The 20303-nt window shown below is 34.7% G+C and overlaps 1 protein-coding gene across 7 annotated transcripts in view; it reads left to right on the top strand.

Moving 5' to 3' along the window:
• Positions 1–20303, top strand: part of NAALADL2 (N-acetylated alpha-linked acidic dipeptidase like 2) — a 517712-nt gene that overhangs the window by 367364 nt on the left and 130045 nt on the right. For all 7 annotated transcript variants that reach the window (XR_012043446.1, XR_012043445.1, XM_072868000.1 and 4 more), the window contains 4 exons: positions 416–559; positions 10374–10466; positions 14928–15133; positions 16653–16772. Coding sequence is in view for 5 of the 7 variants with exons in the window: in XM_072868000.1 (XP_072724101.1) it covers positions 416–559; positions 10374–10466; positions 14928–15133; positions 16653–16772 (563 nt within the window). In the remaining 2 variants the exon portion in view is untranslated. The remainder of the gene's footprint in view (positions 1–415; positions 560–10373; positions 10467–14927; positions 15134–16652; positions 16773–20303) is intronic.

Below are 20303 nucleotides of genomic sequence, written 5' to 3'. Positions count from 1 at the left end.
ACGCATGATTTCAGGCTGTTTAAATGTCTGCTTTTCCGTGTAAGGCTGTGTTCAGTTCTTACTTGAATTTGAAGGTTATTGCTGATCAGTAATTCTATTTTTCACTTATTCCTTTAACTATACGCCAATTTAATTTGTTGTATTTAAGTCACACACAATCTAATATCTGCTTGGACTCTTTGACAGTTTCTGTCTCGTGGAACTGTTGCCCAAATACTGTAATATGTACATGTAATTTTGTGGCACATGTTCTTGAAGGGATTTTTTTTCAGTAAGGTAAGTACAAAATAACAGCTGCTTATCTAAATCAGTTGTTTTAAGCTGTATTGTAGATATTTGCTTATTTTGTTTTGTTGATGCAGAAGGGAAATCTAATTTTCATTTACTAAATTGCTGTTTCTTTCTGTTGTTTAAGATGGAAGCTACAGGCAAAATCGACTGAACCTCACAGCACTGTTAGTACAACCAATTTCTGCAGTGCTTGCCAAAAAACTTGTTTCTTTACCTGAGGACACTGTCCAAAAAGATAGGTGTATACCCCTCCAAATGCCAGCTACAGGTAATGCTTTTTAAATAATCTGTTCTTCTAATTATGAAATGTTCTTCAAGGACTCGAAATCCATTTTGTGTTACTGTGTATAACTAAGAGGGTTAGCTGATTATGGGTATGTTTTGCTTAGCTGCTTTCTAGAAGAGACTATGAACAATCTAAAAATTATGCTCCCAAAATCTGATCAACGGAAGTTTTGGTTAAAAAAAAAAAGTCTCTTAGTATAAGGCATTAAGCTCTAATTCTTAATATTGACTTAAAAACCCCTCTATCTAGATATCATCACTAAGGAGATTTTGTTAGTGCTGCACTATGGTTTGTTAGGTCTTGTTGTACTACTAAGAATGCGATTTTAACATTAAGGCACCAGTAGCGGTATTAAAATTATTCTGTGTCTTTTTTTCTGCCTCTGGCATAATAATACCGTAATTCTAAATAGTGATATGTCTTTCTGTGTTCCTTAATTTGTACCTGCTATAGAATAAACAATGTATTGGTTTTTGAACCTTCAGGCATCTTTTCCTCCAAGTTTCACCAGGAAAACAGTCATCATGATAAGAACAAAATACCTTGAGTAGAGCTAGATGTAATGAAAGAATGCATTCAGATTACCTCTTCAGAGATAATGCCATTAGCAAAGACATACAGATCATTGCTTGAACAAACCTACTGCTGATGTGGGGGGAAAAAAGTGAAAATAGTCTTCTAGCAAAGATACTGCACAGTGTTTCAGTGAAGGAAGGAACACCTTCCAGAAAACATTCCAGAAACAGTAATTCTGTCTTGATTTTTGTTTTGTACTAGTCTGTCTTTCGTTAGAAAAAAATGCAGAAAAAATGGTATATTTCATTATAATGCCTGTTTAAATGAATTGATTTGAAGCAGTGGTCTTGGAAGGGGGAGGCAAATTAAGTTAGCCACTATTTCCAGTGCTAAATACAGTGATGAGAACAGTAAAAGCAAATTTTAAGGGCAACCATTGTACTATCACACATGTGATGTATCACTTGTTTATTGCTTTTGGAAAGTTATTGTGGAATGGGAATACAACACAAGTCATTAAAAAGGTTAATTAATTTTATGACTTGTGTTAGCATTTGTAGTTATACATACTAAAAAGAAAGGCAGAAAGACCTCATGCTTCATGGCTGAAGCTGTTGTGGTTAGACAGGACTATTGCTCTCCATGCATGGCCGACTAGGTATTTTAAAGAGGAACTGATCTTCCCCACAACCCATAGACAAAGACTATATAAATGGGAAAAGGTCATTTTGGAAGGAACAAGTCTTTGACCGTTCCAGGTAGGATGCATGAAGCTTGCTAGTATTATAAGAATTTTCAACAGCTGAAGTGCCTAAAGGAAAGCATGAATTTGGGCTGCCAAATGACACTCATTTTAGAAAGATAAGATTCTGCACTGTGTGTTTCTCAAAAAGCTTTGTGTGGAGGCTGCAGGACAGAATCACCTAAAGGGTAGCTTATTCTGCTTTTTCTGAGACAGGTGTGGTATGTCTGTTTTATCTCCCTGAGAAGGCAGGAATTCTGTGTAGTGGAAAATCTCTGTAAAGAAAGAATATTCCAAGCTAGCAGTCTAGTAAGAGCCAATCCATGTCCAGCTTACTCTGGGTGAACACAACAGCTTGTGTTTGATTTCAGGTAAAGCTTCTGAACCACAGTAATGCATGTGGGATTTCTTTAAAAAGTTTTAGTTTATTGAGCAAGCAGGGTCTATAATAAGAAGCCTTGCATAATTCCATAATGCATTATGATATATTTTGCCTTGAAATAATAGTGAAACTATAGATGTGCCAGAGCATATAGTGTGCTGAAGTGTTCAGTAGCAGCCTTAATGGAAGAGATAAAAGACTGGTCTCATGATAAGAAATCTTGTATGACTATTTAATAATAATAGCTAAAGAGAAAATGCTGAACAAAGCAATGCATATGAGAACAGTGAAGGCTGAATTTGCAGTCTTCCTGTTGATTTGAAGAAGCTTGAGAGAGATTTCACTTCTGACGTAGAACTCATCACTTATCTGTCAAAAGAGGTGAATAAGCAATTCAGATGATTGGTTGGCTTAAAATTTATTAGAATAAAATGATCATCATTCTCTCATCAGTAAGTTTCAAAAAGCTGAACAGCAGATTCATCAGTAATGATTAAACATTTAAATATAGTTTTCTCACATTGCCTCTTTTTTCCCTTAGCCTTGCAGTTTTCAAGAGACATAATGTGACAGAGGGAGTGGGAAAATAAGGAGAGAAACATCTGAGAGATATCGAATACTTAGAACCTACAAAGCGAATAGTGAGAGTTGAAGTTAGTTATTAGTTTTGTGTTCGTTGAAGTTAGTAATTAGATTTGCTTTTTGTTCAGTATGGTGCATTGTTGTTAATCCTCATTAATCTGAAATTCTGTGCTCCCATGAACTTTTTCCAAAAAATGAGCAATTAGGAAGAATTTAAGAGTGAAGTTTTATAGAGAAGCTGTACACTTCTGAAGCTTTCTTTTTTTACAGAATGTTACTAGGATATTTGCTAGAACATTGTGAAGATTTCTGTAAAACTAAAGCACTCCTATAAACATAAATGAAGAAAGTCTTGCTGTGTTGCAGTAAACTTTCTTTGTGGTTTGTTATCTGCGAGTTGGTAGATTTCAGTCAGGTGCAAATCATCCGTTTTCAATGAGTCTCTTGAGTATTTAAAGTAATTCTATCTAGTGGAATTTAATTTACAAAGTGGTTTTCATCACTAATGACCATATCCTTTGGTGCTAAATGGAAGTCTGGTAGCCTGGAAGTCTCGTAGTTAAAAACACTAGAGATACGTGTCTAATTTTTCTCTTTGGCTTTAAGCGTGAATTTTCATACTCATATGATTTGCATCTGAGAAGACAGAAGATGAGAAAGATCTAGGATTCCACTAGTGATCAATCTCCAGCTGTCTGTGGCAGAAGGGCAGACCTGAGGATTTCACTGATCAACTTGCATGATTAAATAGTTTTCATTGTTATATGGTACCTAAGGAAAAAGGTGCCGTATTTTTCAGAGGATGAATGGAACCCTGAGGAATTTGTGTTGCCAGACATGTAAATAGGGAGATCAAAGGGATATTGTCTGAAAGGTTCTCAACTAAGATCCTCTCTAGAACTTAGGAAAAATTAGATAACATGGTATATGAGGAAATGTGTTTACATGGCTAAGTATCTGTTTAAAATTATAGGAAACAATAAGTAAAATAAAAATTGTTTTTAACAGTGAAGAGACAGAGATAGTCACCAACAGAGACAGGGGTTTGTGCTGGGAGGTGTCCAAGTTATTCATAAATGACTATTAATAAAGGTTCCTTACCCTCCTTCCTCTTCAGCCACAGGACATTGTGCATGCTAAAAACTTACATGAGTCAAAAATTTACATAAGTTTAAATTATGTAAATAATTAACTGAGGAAAAAAACAATCAAAAGAGTTTAAACACAGACGCACCCCCTGCCCCCTGGATAACTAACTTTCAAGACACTGGAGGGCACAACAGCGTCTTCGGAAAGAATCACTATACACTCATCCTATTCTTACGTTCTCCTCCACACATATGTTGTTGGTCACTGTTGGACATAAGGCCTAGATGGCCAGTTGGTCTGACCTAGTATGCCTGAGCAGTCTAACTCAAATGACAGGAAGTATAATGCAAGCATTCATGCACTGATCTCACTTAAAGACTTCTAAGTTTCTTTAGCCAACTGATGTTGAAATCCAGCCCTATTTCTCTCTTTGTCTGGATCAACCAAGATCATTGAGGGTGTATTATTTCAGAAAATATCAGTAGAGTTAACATATACCGAAGAAGATCCCATTTCTTATGAGCTCTTAATGCCTTTTGCTGTGAAGTTGGTGTAGTTATTTATATTTTAACTTATAAAATAGTAAAACCAAAGCATGTATAGTTTAAGTAACTTGAATGATATCAAACACTATGTGAATAATAGAGCCTGGTATACAAAGGCTCCCAGCATTCTGCTATAGCCAGTAAAATGACTCATCAAAATGCTTTTTAGGTAGAATCATTTGATCTTTTGTAACCTTTTTAGCCTACAGAATACAGTCATTGATCAATACTGAATCATCTTAATGACTGCAGTGCAAAACTTCATTGTAGGCTGCAAACAAATCCACATCCTCTACCAAAAAAGGTGAGAGTGAAACAGATAATCAGAAGAGACTGTTACTGAAAAGGTTTGTAGCATAACATAAAGAATTTTTGTAGGACTTTGACTATCTATTTTATACAGTTCCACATCTCAGATGGTCATTATACTGAGTTTTATAGTCAACTCTGATCATGTGAAATTTGAATCATTAATTATACAAAAGGAATAATTGGAAGAGTCCTTTAGTTTCCATATTATACGGTCATCGTCAAAGACAAATAAAGTTCTCTGCCAAGTGCTGCACTAGTGCAAATCAAGCCTGTCTTCAGTCGGAGGAAGGGCATGAAAAGATAAAGGAGATATATATCCTCCTATTAGGCTACAGCCTTGTGATGTTGTTAGATGTGTTTCTCCTTCGTAGCTTGCTACTTCTCAGAGAAAAGAAAGAGTACCATATTTAATAAACTCTGGCTGTGCCATCATACACTATGATATCAATATGCAAACAATCCCATAATTGCTAGGTATTTGCACAATGCCAAACATAAATCCAAGAAAACAAATAGAGAAAGACGCCAGCATATTGTGTGGCAGTGCATGTTACTGTATCTACCAAATTTGAATTCATTGTATATAACAGTATAAATATAATGATGTTCTGCAGATATTGCTTACTGGCATTTCAAAGAAGTACATGTTAAATAGGGAAGTCAGATGTAATACAGACATACTGTATATTAAAACTTACAAACATTTATACTAATACTCTTGTATTTCCTTTTTGTGATTGCTGTAAATTCTGTTCTCTTTTTAAATAGCAGTTCATGAAAAGAATTAAGCATAAACAGTGTGAAGCATTTTTTTGTATATTTTCTCTCTACTCCTACCTGAAGCCCCAAGAGTTTTTCTACCAGAATTGTAACTGATCAAGATACATTTTCAGAATTCTGTTCTGTGCCATTATTTTTCTGTGTGATGCTTTGGTTTTGATTGCTGTAAAGCAGGTAAAGAATTTTTCAAAATAGTGTGAGATTATTAAATTAAACTATACAATGTGAAGCATTCTCAAAATTCACAACTATCATTGATATTGAGTGTGACACATTTATTCTGTATCGCATTAGGCTATCCCAGTTTAGAGCCTCCTTAAAGGACTTTATTCTAGGCATCACTTATTTTCAAAAGCTTTTCATCTTAATAGATTTATTGTTGGATTCCATATTGTAGGTCATAAAATATGATCAAATAGCAAAAAGTTTATTCATTAAGCTCTTCAGATTGAGCTTGAGGACTCAGGGCCTATGAATATCCATTTAAAAAGGAGAATATCTTTTTAATAGGCAACATAGTTGGTTAATCAAATAAGAATCTAGTAGGGAAAAAAATTAGGGATACTAGATTTCAAAGAGACTGAATCTAGATGGTGTATTGCTTATATAAAAAAAAACAGTAAAGGCTTTTTGTTACAGGGACATCTGTCTAGGAGTTTTGACATATCCCTGCACAAATAATTTTATAATTCAACAATACTGTACATTATCATAGATTCAGCATTGATTTTTGCGTATGCAACTTGATAGTGTCGCACAAGATTTTTTCAGAGATAACATAAATTATTAAGTATATACTATTTTATAAGTTTATCTGCTTTTTTAAGAATTTATGTTGCATATAGTATTTTTGGTATGTAAGTTATATTGTTACATAAATGCTTATGATGTTTACATTTCTTTGTTTAAAGTCCTGTGTTTGAACTTAAGTGAAAACTGATTTAAAATATGGAGTAGATAAGGTTTGGCACTCAAATTGACATGATGAAATACTGAGGACTAACTAAAATATATTTTTCACAGTCCAGTAAGATTTCAAAAGCCCACTAACTAGGCAGTCTAATATGGTAGTAGTAGTTTTGAATTTTACTCAATTATTCCAGAAAATGTCTAATGAAAATGAAGCGTTTGTTCTAAATGATAGCAATATCTGCTGCTATATGTGTTTTAATGTATCCTTATCATATCAGTGTGTTTAACAGGGTATTCCAAATATTACGTACCAGTCCATATTATTCCATACAGTATCACCAATAGAATATGAGAAATTTATGACATATTTGATTATTCGTTATATGTAAATAGCTTATGGTGTTTCTACATTGAGTGCAGCTGGTTCTTAACTGTATCATCATATTCTGTGGTATGTGATATTACTTTAAAGCCTCAGGTCTTGGGGCAAATAACTTTATGAAAACTGTAGCTTTCGTTATTAAAAAAATTATTAGCCTTCAAGGGGGTCTGAAAAGCTTGGTAGTGTGTGCTCAAAAAGTTAGCAGTTGAGTTATTAGAGCCTGACATAAGGTTTTTGAATGACTGGAACATTCATTCAAATGGAACAAGAATCTGTTGAATGTAATTTTATCCTGACTACCTCAGCTGAATTAGTGCCCCCTAAGTAACATGGCCATGGATGTTTGATGATGTTTGAAAGCTTTACTTTAATTGTGATTTCAAACTGATGTATTTTCATTCAGGTGTGGTTTAAGTTTATTTCAGCAGGAATTATATTCATATTAAAAACTGGGTTACTTGAAGTTATTCAATGTACCTTGTTTCTGCAATCTTCTGAAATAACTTCTGGTTTTATGATCCATGAACTATGTTATCGAAATGCATGAATTCAGTTAGTACTTGATGCTTCTATACTGGAGTTAAATGTGCGTGTAGGGAATTTTTTGTATATGAGTAGCAAAAATCTTGTCAAATGAGTTCCATTTTCAAACCTGAGTCCCTAATGATGCTTTTTAAAATCCAGTACTCAAAGGAATGCTCAGAAAACTGTCTGATTATAGGTGTTCAGTATGATCAGGATTCAAGAATTTAACCAACGTGTTTGAAAAGCGGGCTCAAACTTATACTCCTCTATGTTGGTATGAGCTTGGGATAAGGTTAAAAGCAAAAAAAAGAAAGAAAACATAACTCATTTTCAGGCTAAAAGTAGTAGGTTTTGCTCATCTGAAGTGCTACAATTGTCAATCAAATGAGAAGGAAATAACGATGCATTTCTAAAAATACCTGTGTAATTGTGAGAGGAGGAGGTAGTCTTTTGGTATGAGACAATTTACAGATTTCAAGTCAAGAAATAAATAAAAAAAAAATATTGACAATAAATACTTTTCTTCTATTTCAGAAGTAGCTTTTGGCTTACATAAACTCAAAGTGTATCCCTAATAATGTTAAGCTAGTCTCCTCATAATTTTCCAGAGAATACTGAAAAAAAGAGAGAAAGTTGTCAAGATCTTTAAAATATAGCATTAGGAAGAGAGGTTTGTTGTCAGAACTGTTTAAAGGGGATTAAATTTCACTTCTGCTGTATACTCCAAAGAGTACTTTCAGCCTTTTCATCTGGTGTACTAAGCCTTTAAGCCTGAGTCACTTTAAGCTGACTACTGTGTTACATGACTATTAACTTGAATATCTGATTCCAGAATATGTGTATTGCCAGAAGTTAATTTTCTATTTCTTTATTGTCAATTGAAGACTGGATAGCTGATGTTGATTAAGGAAAAACAGTTAAGTCACTTGTCCTCCAAAGCATTTCTCTTTTTGTCTGAAATGGGGCCTAAAGAAACATATATCTAAAGTGTTGCAGGGTTAGAAAAGGAAAGGAAATCAGTTTTGGCTTGAAAATCTTTTTTAAGTGGAGTAAATTGACTCTAGAATGGTCATAGGTGAGAAATAGCAGCCAGAAGTAACTCGCATAGTATAGATTAAATTTAAACTGCTTAATCAATATGGATGCCACGAGCTGTTTTCACATTGTTTTAAAAGACAAAAAAAAAAGAACATAGGTGACAGTACAGTGTTGGGGAACCCTTTGGATTAATATTTTTTTTAATGAATTTTTAAAAAAAATTCTAGAATAATGTCTGTAGATTTGTAGAACAAACACAATTCATGATCACATGGTGTTAATAAACCTTACAGTAACTTACATCAGAAGGGCAAAGTTAATTACGAATCAAACCCCAACATACACATCGCAGATCAAAATATTAAGTTGCTGTCACAGATTGTTGCAAAATAGTGTGGTGTGGTTTATTTTTAGTTAACTGTGCTTGACTTGCATTTTCTTTGCTGTTGCGTTCTAGCAAAAACAGAGTTGTCACGTAGAGGACACAACTATTGATAACAAAGGAGGTTTTGTCTAAGTAAAAAGTAGAATAAATATTGCTGGTACATTTTTTTAAACCAAAGAAAGATCCTAGCAGTTGGTTTGCTTTTTTCAAATATCAATGAAGACTAGTGAATGAAAATACACTGGCTTTTATTTTAAGATAATTTTAAAGTAAATTTACCAGATGAAGTACCAGCAAACGAACCTTGAAGAACAGTATCATAGAGATGTATTGTTTTTATTTTACATGTTGCAGTAAACTCCCCACTTGCGTATTCTGCACATCTCAGGAAACAAAGCCAGGAAACAAACTGTTAGAAATACATCTGTGGGAGGATAATAGCCTGGGAGATAGAGAGCAAAATGATCCATGGAATATTTTAATTTTGATCTGTGACAGTTGGGATATGGACGTTGAAGGAATTCTGGCTCAAAGATGCCTTTAAACACAGGTCTGCCGTGGGGGTGGTGCAGTACTCTGGATGTAAGAGAACCTCCCTGAAGGTCTAGGATGACACAGTGGTTATTGTCAGACAATTGCTAGCATTTAAGTTAGAGCAGCTTAAGACATTTTCACTTTTCTCAGATAGAAGTTATGACCTTTCAGATGAGATGAATGTTAATACAGTCTATTACAATGCAAACGAAACATTTTAAAGGTATCAGCAGCTCCCTGTAGTTAGTTGTTTTGTTTCCATTGCCACAAACTGCAGGAGTTAGTCTGGTTAGTGTGTCCCACCTCGGGGACAGAGGGAATTACAGTAATTCTCAGCAAAGGACAGCTAATTTTTTTAAGCTATTTTAACTCAGACATTTACTTTTCTTTGGCTTTATCCTGTGCTACAGTCTCAGCTGGCATAGCAATACTGGCAAGCCCCTTATATATTGGCAGGTTTTGGAATTTTTCCGCCTTTGTATTTACACCATTTCCTCAGCTGATACGAGCTAAGCCAACAAAAGCTGTTGTCTGTTGGCATAAGTTCACAAGTATATCACCAAAGGCTATGCTGGCAAAGTGATTAGTAATGCAGAGGTCTAACTTTTGTCATCTGATTTAGCATAAGGGGTTTTCTTCAGAAGAATAGTGTAATATAAACTAGGTATAATTTTGTGAAGGTTATTGAAAGATTGACCTGGGTGAAGGATTAGGTGAGAAAAACCTATAAAGATTAAGACATTTCCTTATCATAGAATTATGTAAATTCCACTCTTTTTAATTTTTTTTTTCCTGTTGTATTCTGGCAGCATTTATTGGGTGAATTGAATGATCTTTTCACTCAAGAAGTAGAGAACTCTTTTGAGATTCCAGCTTTGAACCCCACTGCTAAAGTGGGACTAAGAAAGTAATGTAATATTTCATGTTTTAATCTCTGGTTCCTCTTCAGTATCTTTTTTTGTTTGTTTTTACTTTTTTTTTAATGTGTGGGGAATTTATATCTGTGTCCTGTAGATTTCTTGGCTGGATAAACATGTTTAACTTTTTTTTTTTTCTTTTCATCTTTTAACAGGCAAAAAAATAATCAGTCTGAATATTCAGTCAGTCACAACTTACAAGACAATTTCTAATGTTATTGGATATTTAAAAGGAAGTGTATTTCCTGGTAAGTAGCCCTTTATCATCTGTATCGATTATTTATTTCATGATGGCTGGCAGTCATACGTGGGATCAGGATTCTATTTTGCCGGATAATGCACTAATACAGAGGAAGGAGAGCGCCTTTGTTGTAGTCATTTTGTGATTTGATTTATGACAAAACAGAACATAAGGGTTAAACGGAGAATGAGCTCGAGGGGGTATTATAGTTACAGTAAGCATATTTTTACACAACAAACAGGAATTACATGTAGACCATAGAGAGTATTAGTATTTTATACCAAGTAACTATGTTGGTGGTTTTAATTTTAGGCTGTACTATATTTGCATTATTTGAATTTATATGCAAGCTGTCTGTACAACTTTAGAAAAGGTTTTGATTTTGTTTTCTAATGATAGCAGAATTTTGAGATAAATAAAACTCCATGCTTCAAGTCCAGAACTTCCCTACATAATTCAAGTGTCTCACTGAAACCAAGGTGTAGGGCAGTGTGATCTCTGGCTTAGTTAAGAATCTAATATTAATGTGATACAGATATACAAAAATCTGTGACTAAATTTTTAATCACACTTGCTGCAGCCTTATTTTGTGTTACAATCATGCCTTAAGCTAGTTTTATACAAGTCTATGAATAATTCTTACTGTTCTGTATGTCTAAGAATTAAACAATAAGATCCCAAGTGCAACTGTGACATAAAGCACAAACCCCCTCCCCGCTTTGATGCTGTATGCAGATAATACAGTAATCAGAACATCATAGGAATGAAGATCATTTTGAGTTTATTCTGTCTGCGTGTGAATTTGCCTAAAAGTTAAAGGGTTTCTGCGACATGAATGAACACTGTTGCTGGCTACTTACATAGTGCAAAGTGTTCTAGACCCATTCCAATTCCTAATGTACAGAAGGCATCATCATCAAAACATCATCACATTTGCCTTGATTAATAATCTTTCATTAGGTTCAGAAGAAAGGTTGCAAATGTATCTACAGTCCCTTAGGACGTAGGCCAGTCATTTCATATTTTAAGTGATGGAATGAAGGAGGTAGAGGAGATTTAAGTTTATTCCTGTTAGTGAAATAATGACTCAGTTTTGTGTGCTGAATGCTGTACTTTTCACCATAGTGAAACAACATAACAACATAGAAAACAATTAGCACAGTGAATTTAATCTCAGTAAAGGATTTAATTTCCTTCAAGAATTTGAAGTCACTAGTGTACTATTTCTAATGTTTTGCAATAGCTGTCATGGAATTTGAAAAGTAGAAACTGCCATGTTTAGACATATTGTCTACTGAATTGTGAAACAGAGGCAAGACAAATAATAAGAAGCATGCATCAGTTGCTGTTTAATAAATTCTTTATCTTCTCTATACCTGAATCTTCCATCTTATTATTGCATTCTTAATAAGAAGCTACTTTTTAAAGGTATGTCAGTACATGCTTAACTTCAAGAATTTGAGGATATATAATCAAGAGAAGTCAACAGCACTGCCCAGATGCCAACAGTTTGTCCCGTAAATGTCTTGCTGAACAACGGCCATAGCAACTGGCTTCTAATGTAGGCACAAGCTAAGCATGTAATGCACCATGGATAACATTTTGCACAGAATCAATGTTACACCTTCATTTGTTTCTCTGCTCTTCCTGGTTGATACTATAGCCATGCCCACTCAACTGATTTGAAGACTTGATGTTTTCATGGCATTGATTCTCTGTCATTTTGATGGGGTTTTGCTAGTTTCATACGCCTGAAATAATCACCTTTCTGTTCCCAGAAATGCAGAAAGAAGGCCAGATTTATCTTTAGTGCTTAATGAAAGACCAAACCATCACCAAGGGTGGATTTTTATTTTTTTTTTTTGCTTGAAGGCCTCCTAATACACACACACAGACAAACACATCTATGTAATGGTGACCGTATTTGACATTTGATCTGAGGACTAACAATGAGCATCTGAAATCCAACCAAAATATTAAAAGATTTAGTAGCAGAGGAAATATGATAGTTGGTAGCCTTTTAAAACCTGAAAAACAGAACCCTGATTTTGTAGCTGTATCGGAAATGGTTGAAAATGGGATGTATAACAACAGAAGACAGTATAAAGTCACTCTTTTTTAATGATAAATCCCTGTTGTCCAGCCCATCACTGCCCTGAACCCTATCCCATCTTATCACTTTCAAAAGTATCTGATGGATATTTTTTTCTCTATCTCTAGTCCTTTCTTTCTCTTTTTTTCTTACCATGTGATCTCTTTCTGTACATGCTTCAGCAAATGATTATGAGAAAGGACAGCTGCTGCCTCTGTAAGCATGACTATCCTTTCTCTTATGCTTTTCCTATAGTCATTTGCTTCAGGGTATTGCCTCTGTTCAAGAGGGAGAGATGTGCAAAGATGAAGAATTTCAAAGGAGACACCAGCTGTTACGTTTTACCCCTGTTCATTCAGCTGGCATCTCCTACAATAAGTTGCTGCTTGTAGCTTTCTTCTCCGTCAAAATGTCCTATACTATTTTACATAAGGTCTCTTTCCACTCCCCTTCACGTACGCTGTTCACAGACTGAACAGAGATTATAATACGGGGCAAGCATTGGTCCTGTCTGATCACCCTGTGTTAGCGGCACTTCCTGGAACAACCTGGAAGCCTGTAAGGCCATTCATTTCTGTCCCCAATTCTTAACATTAAGTGAGTTGAAGATCCTATGATTTTTCAATCCCAGTGCAACCTATAATTAAACGTCTCATGATGCAACACACAAGTTGCAAAATTATGTGATTTAGATTGCATTTTGTTACATTAAATTATTACGTACACTTAAATTTACATTTTGCATATCTGCTTTTGGAAAGAAATTTTCATTTACATACTATACACCCCCAAGCAGTTGATTGAAAATGTTGTGTTATATGTACATAGCAGATCCCCTATTTGTAAAGCATTTTTGATTCCTTATAAAACAACATCGCCATGTATTTTGTTGAACAAAACTGGTAAAAGTCCAGTTTGATAGAGAATGGTTTTATAAGTGAAGTATGTTGGTGTTCAGTTAAAATTGTTTCTAGGCAGCAGTCACTGCAAAAAAGACTGAGTAGATATTTAATTTTATAAGCAATGTAAAACATGGGCATTTTATCACCTATGTGTTGCTACGTTCCAGTGTACTGATAACAGTGAAGAACGAATCCCCTTGGATAAAGAAAGAATACTGTCAGAAAACCAAAACTTTTTGCGCTTTTTGGAACCCAAATGACACCCAGAGATTGTTGTGGATCTGGCATCACTTGATAACTATTCTTCTGTTCTCTATCATATCCTGAAATATGGAAAGAACACCTTTAAAAGTCTAGATCTGGACCAGAAAGAGACTTTACTAAATATCAGAACACAATTCGTAAGCAATCCTTCAAAGAGGCTTTGGTTGTGAATTCATCTCGCACAGAAGGTCTAATAGTTTAATAAGTCATTCAGCATAGCTCTGCTTAGACTTCTTGACACGCGTCAGTCACACTGGTCCATGTTGTTTCATACACATCATCCTTTTGGAATATAATAAGGTTCTTTACACTTGTAAGTTAGTATTTAGATTATATATTATGCCTCGAGAGATGAAGATTTCATTTAATTTCTCTGAAAAAAATTGTGGGTTTTTTTCTGAATAACCACAGGCATGTTCTTTATTTCAGGTTGAAAATTCTTGCTTTTCATTTTATAAAATACTTTCTCCCAGTAACATCAAAGTTGCTAGGTCTGACTTACCGTTTCTGTATCATTCATTATCTCTATTCCTCTGTCATGTCTCCTCTCTAAACCTGCAGTCCAGGTCTTTTCAATGTCTCCTTACATGGAAGTCTAAGTCCTGATATATAACCGTTCTGGTTACCAGCTTCTCAACTGCTGTTTCTGCAATGTCTTTTTTGAGATAGGGTGGTGAGCACTGAACACAGTCTTCCAGGTGAGGGAGTACTAATACTTTGTGTATTTTCTCTGTGTTTCTCATTGTACTACCACACCTTTTGTTTTCTTTTGTGGACACTAATATGTATTGAAGATAGAGTTTCCTGCTTATTCATTTGTGTTTTTTCATAACACTCTAATGTGAGCATGGAACTTTATTAGATTATCTATATGATGAAGTCCTGGCTATATAAAATGGTATCTATCAGATTTATAAGAAGGGATTGTAATAAGCAAACAACGAAGGCAAGGGTGCAGGGATTAAATTAGGAAAGTATATACATATACGTATTTACTAGTTTATTTTTAAGTAGTATTCACAGTTTTATGTGTTTATATTGTATGATTGTCTTGCACATGATCATATAAATTTTGGTTGACAGCATTGTGTTGTATTAAGGACATTACAGACTACTAATACAATTCATCTTTTAGTTTTTTAAAATTCTTCTAATGCTAGTATCCAGAAGAAATAAGATTCTCTTGTCTGTCTTTTTTTTCACATTTCAGACAGATACATCATCATTGGTAGTCATCACAACGGTTTGAATACTTATGGTGGACAAGAATGGGCGAGTAGCACTGCTATCATCACAGCGTTTATACAAGCCTTGATGTTGAAGGTTAAGAGAGGCTGGAGACCTGACCGGACCATTGTTTTCTGCTCCTGGGGAGGAACGTCATTTGGGAACATTGGTTCATATGAATGGGCAGAGGTAAAATAATTTTAGAAGGACTCATTGCCATAATGATTACTTTTGTTGAAAGCATGAAAACAATATGACATTACCACATGGAAATTATGGTTCATTAACTGGTCTGTGACATCTGTCTGTGTACATTCATGTACTCCACAGCAAATGCAGTGAAAACATCTATAGAGGCAGTTCCTGTGGAACAGAGCATGTGTGATAATGAGATGGCAAGTTGTTTCCGTAGCTGTGAAGGCTGCATATACAGCACCTTTGTGAGCTGATTCCCTTCCTAATTCAGCAGAGGACTGTAAAGGATGGCATTGCGAGAGTTTGGGGGAGGGGGGGAAACCTCAAAAAAGACCTAGGCCCAGAAATAGCTTCAAGGGCTTTTTCTCCTTCTTAGGGGTTCAACAGTTACTAATTTTTAATTGATAGGCTTAGTGTGGGGAGAACTGAATCAAGAGCACATTGAATGAAAAGAAGAGAACCGTACTATGGTTTACATTAATTACATAAACATTTCAGTGTCTCCATGGCTAGTGCTGATTCACTTTTCACATATTTGTGCTAAGGAGTTAGATACAATCTGACACAGACAATTCCTTGGGCTCTTACTTTCAACAGAATAGAAATCAGCTTATTGAAAGAAAATACCTTATCAGAGTATTGTTGATCATGTATGATTACAGTGGACTTCAGTTGTTAAATTAAACGAATAGCTAGCAGAGAGGTTCATGGCTGCTGAATTAAAACAGTAGATAAAATGAAGAGTTAATTGCTTTTTATCATGCGTGAGAAGCGGCTAGCTCTCATTGAAGTTTCATACTTCCAACGTGATTATTCTTCAAAAACAAGAGGGGGTGAAAAAATCAAATTGAAAAGATCCAGGCTGGAAGCAGAATTTGTTTAGTTCCACTTCAAGTCAGCTTTACATCAGATGTAATTGCGTTACACCCCTTCTGTTCAATATAAAGAGCCACTTCATGCAAAGAGTAACTCATTACTGAGAAGGCAAAGGGGATCTTTTTTAAAAAGAGATAATAATTGAAACACTGTGTACATACTATTTCTAGAGTCTAAAAAATAATAAAATGAAAACACTGGGAAAGTTATGCAATTCAAATCTGAATTTGGTCTCTAAAAATTTGAGTACCTTTAACTGTTGGTAATGATTGCTTTTGAAGTTTGTCTTCTGTCAGGCATAAGTTTAAAAGTCTTTCACATTGTTTCACAGTATGTAATGTTTTCATTTTGGGCCTTACAAGTGTAGTCATTTTTAATTCCTCCCAGGCCTGTTTGCATTTTGTTGAGATGATGTGTGAAATGGAATTATAACTTCTGCTATATAGAGAAATAACACTAAGATATCCTTTGAAGTTCTTAACAGCATATTGTAAGAAGTAGTAGTAAAGTAATATTTAGGGAATCAGAGAGGACAAAAACGTAGGGTGCATTTTTTCCCTAGAAGAAGCTGAAAGAACAAAACAAGTCTTAATTATAATGATGCATAGTAATAACCATTGCTCTGCTTGTGTTGTAGGATCTCAAGAGAGTTCTTCAAAGAAATGTTGTGGCCTACGTTAGCCTCCATAATCCGGTCAGAGGCAACTCAACTTTACACCCTGTTGCATCTCCTTCTCTTCAGCAACTGGCAGTAGAGGTTAGAAATAAAACATTTTCTTTCACATGTGGTTTATGAGGTTACGTAGTTAACCCCCTTGATGCCGGTTGGTTTTAGATAGCTATAGGTTGAGGTTGTTTTGTTTAAGCATTTTAACCTCACAAATACGCATGAACTGTTCTTACTAAGTAAGCAGGTTAAATTTTATTTTAAAAATTACAAGGTGTATTAAGAGGTTGGAAAGGATAATTTATTTCAACAGCTCATTATACCAGGTGTCACCATAGTTGCATATCCTACAGCTTTTTCACCTTTTGGCAGCTTTAAAGTAACATTTTTTTTATTCTTTAGCACAAAGCACATTTTTCTCTCCCTAATCTGATCTTTCCAGACTGTTTCTCAATTTGCATTTAAACCTGTATATTTACCAGATGTAACATGACACACAGGGAGAGTATTACTCTTACTATAATAAATATTGTCTAAAGTAGGTACATCAGGTTCATCGCTCATCTCCGCCTTTGTAACGAGTCTACAGCCAGAATATTCTGTAGTTATGCTGGTGTAAGTGCATGTAGGCTTTAAACTAATGACCTTATTGCCATTTCTGAGGTTGCTAAATTTATTAATATTTAAAATGAATTGAAAATAATATAAGGTACATACTAAATTATAAAACCAGTTTAAAGTGGCGTGCATAAAATGGAGTTCAATTTGACTTTCATAAAGTACGCTTTTAAAATGTTTTTTCCATAAATTTGCCAAGCTAATACTCATTAGGTTATTCTGATGTTTCTTTGACTTGCTTCTGAAACAAACACTGCTCAAAGTAGCATCTTGAATTAAATGGAGTTTAAGACTCATCTTGTTTGGCAATTGTTGTCCAACTAAGTTAGTAAAATGCTATCAGTCAAACTGCTTTTTAGCAATGTTTTAACCACTTCTCCTGTCCAGTGATTAGGTGGTAATTTCCTCATGGAAAGGGCCTGGTTTATTCTGTATAAGTATTCTGAAAAATGCAATGCAAAATAATTTCTTTTCAGGGAAGAAAAGGCTTTTATTTGTGGAAAATTATTACGTTATATATATGAGTCCATAGGTGTTATAGATATGTCAATTAAAATTTTATTTCAAGTTTTAGCTACTGTATTTGCAAAAAATACTATTCTGATAGGTAGCTAGCCTTTTGCTAACCTATTGGTGTTTGCAGTCCTATCGCCATGAAAACAGGTATTTGCCATTTACAAGACTAAATTTATTACTTTAGGTCCTTGAGCTATTTGATTGTTTCTCATTTTGTTTCTTTGACTTCACAATATGATCTGTGGCAGTGATCTGAAAACTGTAAACTGTCTGGAGCTGTGCAGCAGACACTTTCTTTATTATCTATTTATTACTTATATTAAGATTTGATTCTTTTATTCTATTAAACACCATATTACTAAGAGTGTTACAGTCCTGCCCTCTATTTTGGAGAGAAAGCAAAGGAAATCTCTTTTTCACTTCCACTTTATTTCTGTGGTGCATTTGGGTGTGATATTGTAATAGTTTGTAATTCTTGTAATAGCAATTGTATCCTATCCAGCAGTATGGACACAGGCTCTCTTAGCAGTCCTGCCTTGCACCAGTTAATTAGTAAATAGTCAGTAAAACATGACTAGAACTTCATTTTTTTCTTCCAGTAAACACCCTCCATCTCACCTCTGATTCTTTAATGGCTAAGGCTTTATTACTGAGATTGTATCCATTCTGCATGTTTACCTTGAAGCCCCATTTAAAAAGAAAAGGACAAAATGCATGCGAGGTAATCTGTATACTTTTATTTTTTGTAGGATAATATTATTTGTAATTAAGGAAACTGTCATACAGTTTGTGACTGTTAAAAAGATTTGTAGGAATTATTGCTTCCAAACGCTGGCTAGGTTTCTGAATTCATGTCAAGTACATTGACAGTGATGGAACAGCTCAGCACAGATCTTCATTTGTTCCCACGGGTACTCACAATTTGCCATGTGTCTAGAAGATTTTCTCTGGAAGACTGATCTACTTACAAAGAATGTTGATATTACTTCCAGCACTTGCCAAGAAGACAATGTAATTACAGATCATCTCAAAATTATGATAGTGCAAATGGGATAAGATGTGTCTTTTTGGAGCTCATCTCATCTTGAACAAATTGTGAGCCCATTCACATGAGATTCTTGTTGACAGGTGCAAGTTGCAAAGAAGTGCTTAAAAAGTCCAGTGAGAGACATGGATCATTTTAATTTGGAAGAGTAATTTTCTGAAATTACATTTGTTAGAACAGAAAATAAAGTGAATCAGGAATTTAGAATTAATAATATCAATCCATTTTAAAATGAAAAGAGAAAATAGCTAGTCTTGTTTAGTTAGATAGAAACTTTCCATAATTTATAGATACATGGAAGATACCGTACTGTACCTTTGGATTCAATGGTAAAACTCATACTCCATTTTTAGACTTCCCAACAGAAGAGACCAGCTTGCATTATTTTTTCCTATTCCTAAACAGTGTTGTGACACTATTTGAGGAGGGGGAGACTAAGATCTGCTCACTATTCGCACTGAGGACAGAGTTGGGTTTTGTTCAGTGCTCACTGTTGTGCTAAAATTGTGGGCACTCCATCTCAGTAAAACAGAGGAATAATGTTTTCCTAGGGACAATTAACTAAACTTGTTATAAATGCCTACAAAGGTTAAGTGTTAGGATTCTAGGGAAAACAATGAAAAACTGTGGTTTGTCCTGTGAAAGAGAAGTCGAGTAAAAATCACACTAAATGCAGAGCACTCCATGAATGCTACAAGGACCGTAGCTAAGAGAACTGTGGAGAAACGTCAAACTAAGATAGGCAAATGCATACAACAGTGTTTACTTTCTGTGCTGTAAATATGTGGCTGTTCTAAAATAAAATTTTGGACAGTTGCTAATCACTGCAGCTTCCAAGCCACTTTTTTTTCTTAAATTATGGAAACTGGGGGAAAAGTAGGGAAGAAGTTTTCGCTGAAATGTAGTTTGTGTGAATATTCTGGACTTACCAATAAAAAGAAAAATCACAAACCTGATGAGTTGTCTACTATGTGAGATCTGGTGGTCAGAGAATAGGATAAGTGCTTGGCTAATTAACAGAGACCATGACTTCTTAAAGATGTCTTATGTAAAGGGATTACATCTTTATTTTAGTTGCAGGTTTGAAAAGGGAGCTACATAAGCAGTCTGCAAATAATAATTTTATGTGCCATCAGTGGGATTCTGGTTGAAACACCAAATTACATGAAGAAGCTAATTTAAATATTTGGATTAATTAAGCAAAGATGAATTCAAACAATTCTGAGACCTTGACATATTTAATTCAAATTTTTTTTATATAACTATGCTAATTAGTGTCCACATTAACAAGAGGGAAATAGTGCCAAGTTACATTTTTGCCTTCTATTATTTTGTAAGGAAAATGATTGCTAATTCGCTTGCTCAGTTAGTGAGTCACCATTTGTTGGCAGAGTGTCGTTGGTAAATTGGGTTTGTTTGATGCTGGCATTCATTCTCCATAA

This window comes from Ciconia boyciana, chromosome 7 (genome assembly GCF_034638445.1).
Source record: "Ciconia boyciana chromosome 7, ASM3463844v1, whole genome shotgun sequence".
Taxonomy (NCBI): domain Eukaryota; kingdom Metazoa; phylum Chordata; class Aves; order Ciconiiformes; family Ciconiidae; genus Ciconia; species Ciconia boyciana.
Note: the sequence above shows the minus strand (reverse complement) of the source record. Positions and strands in the feature narration are given on the sequence as shown.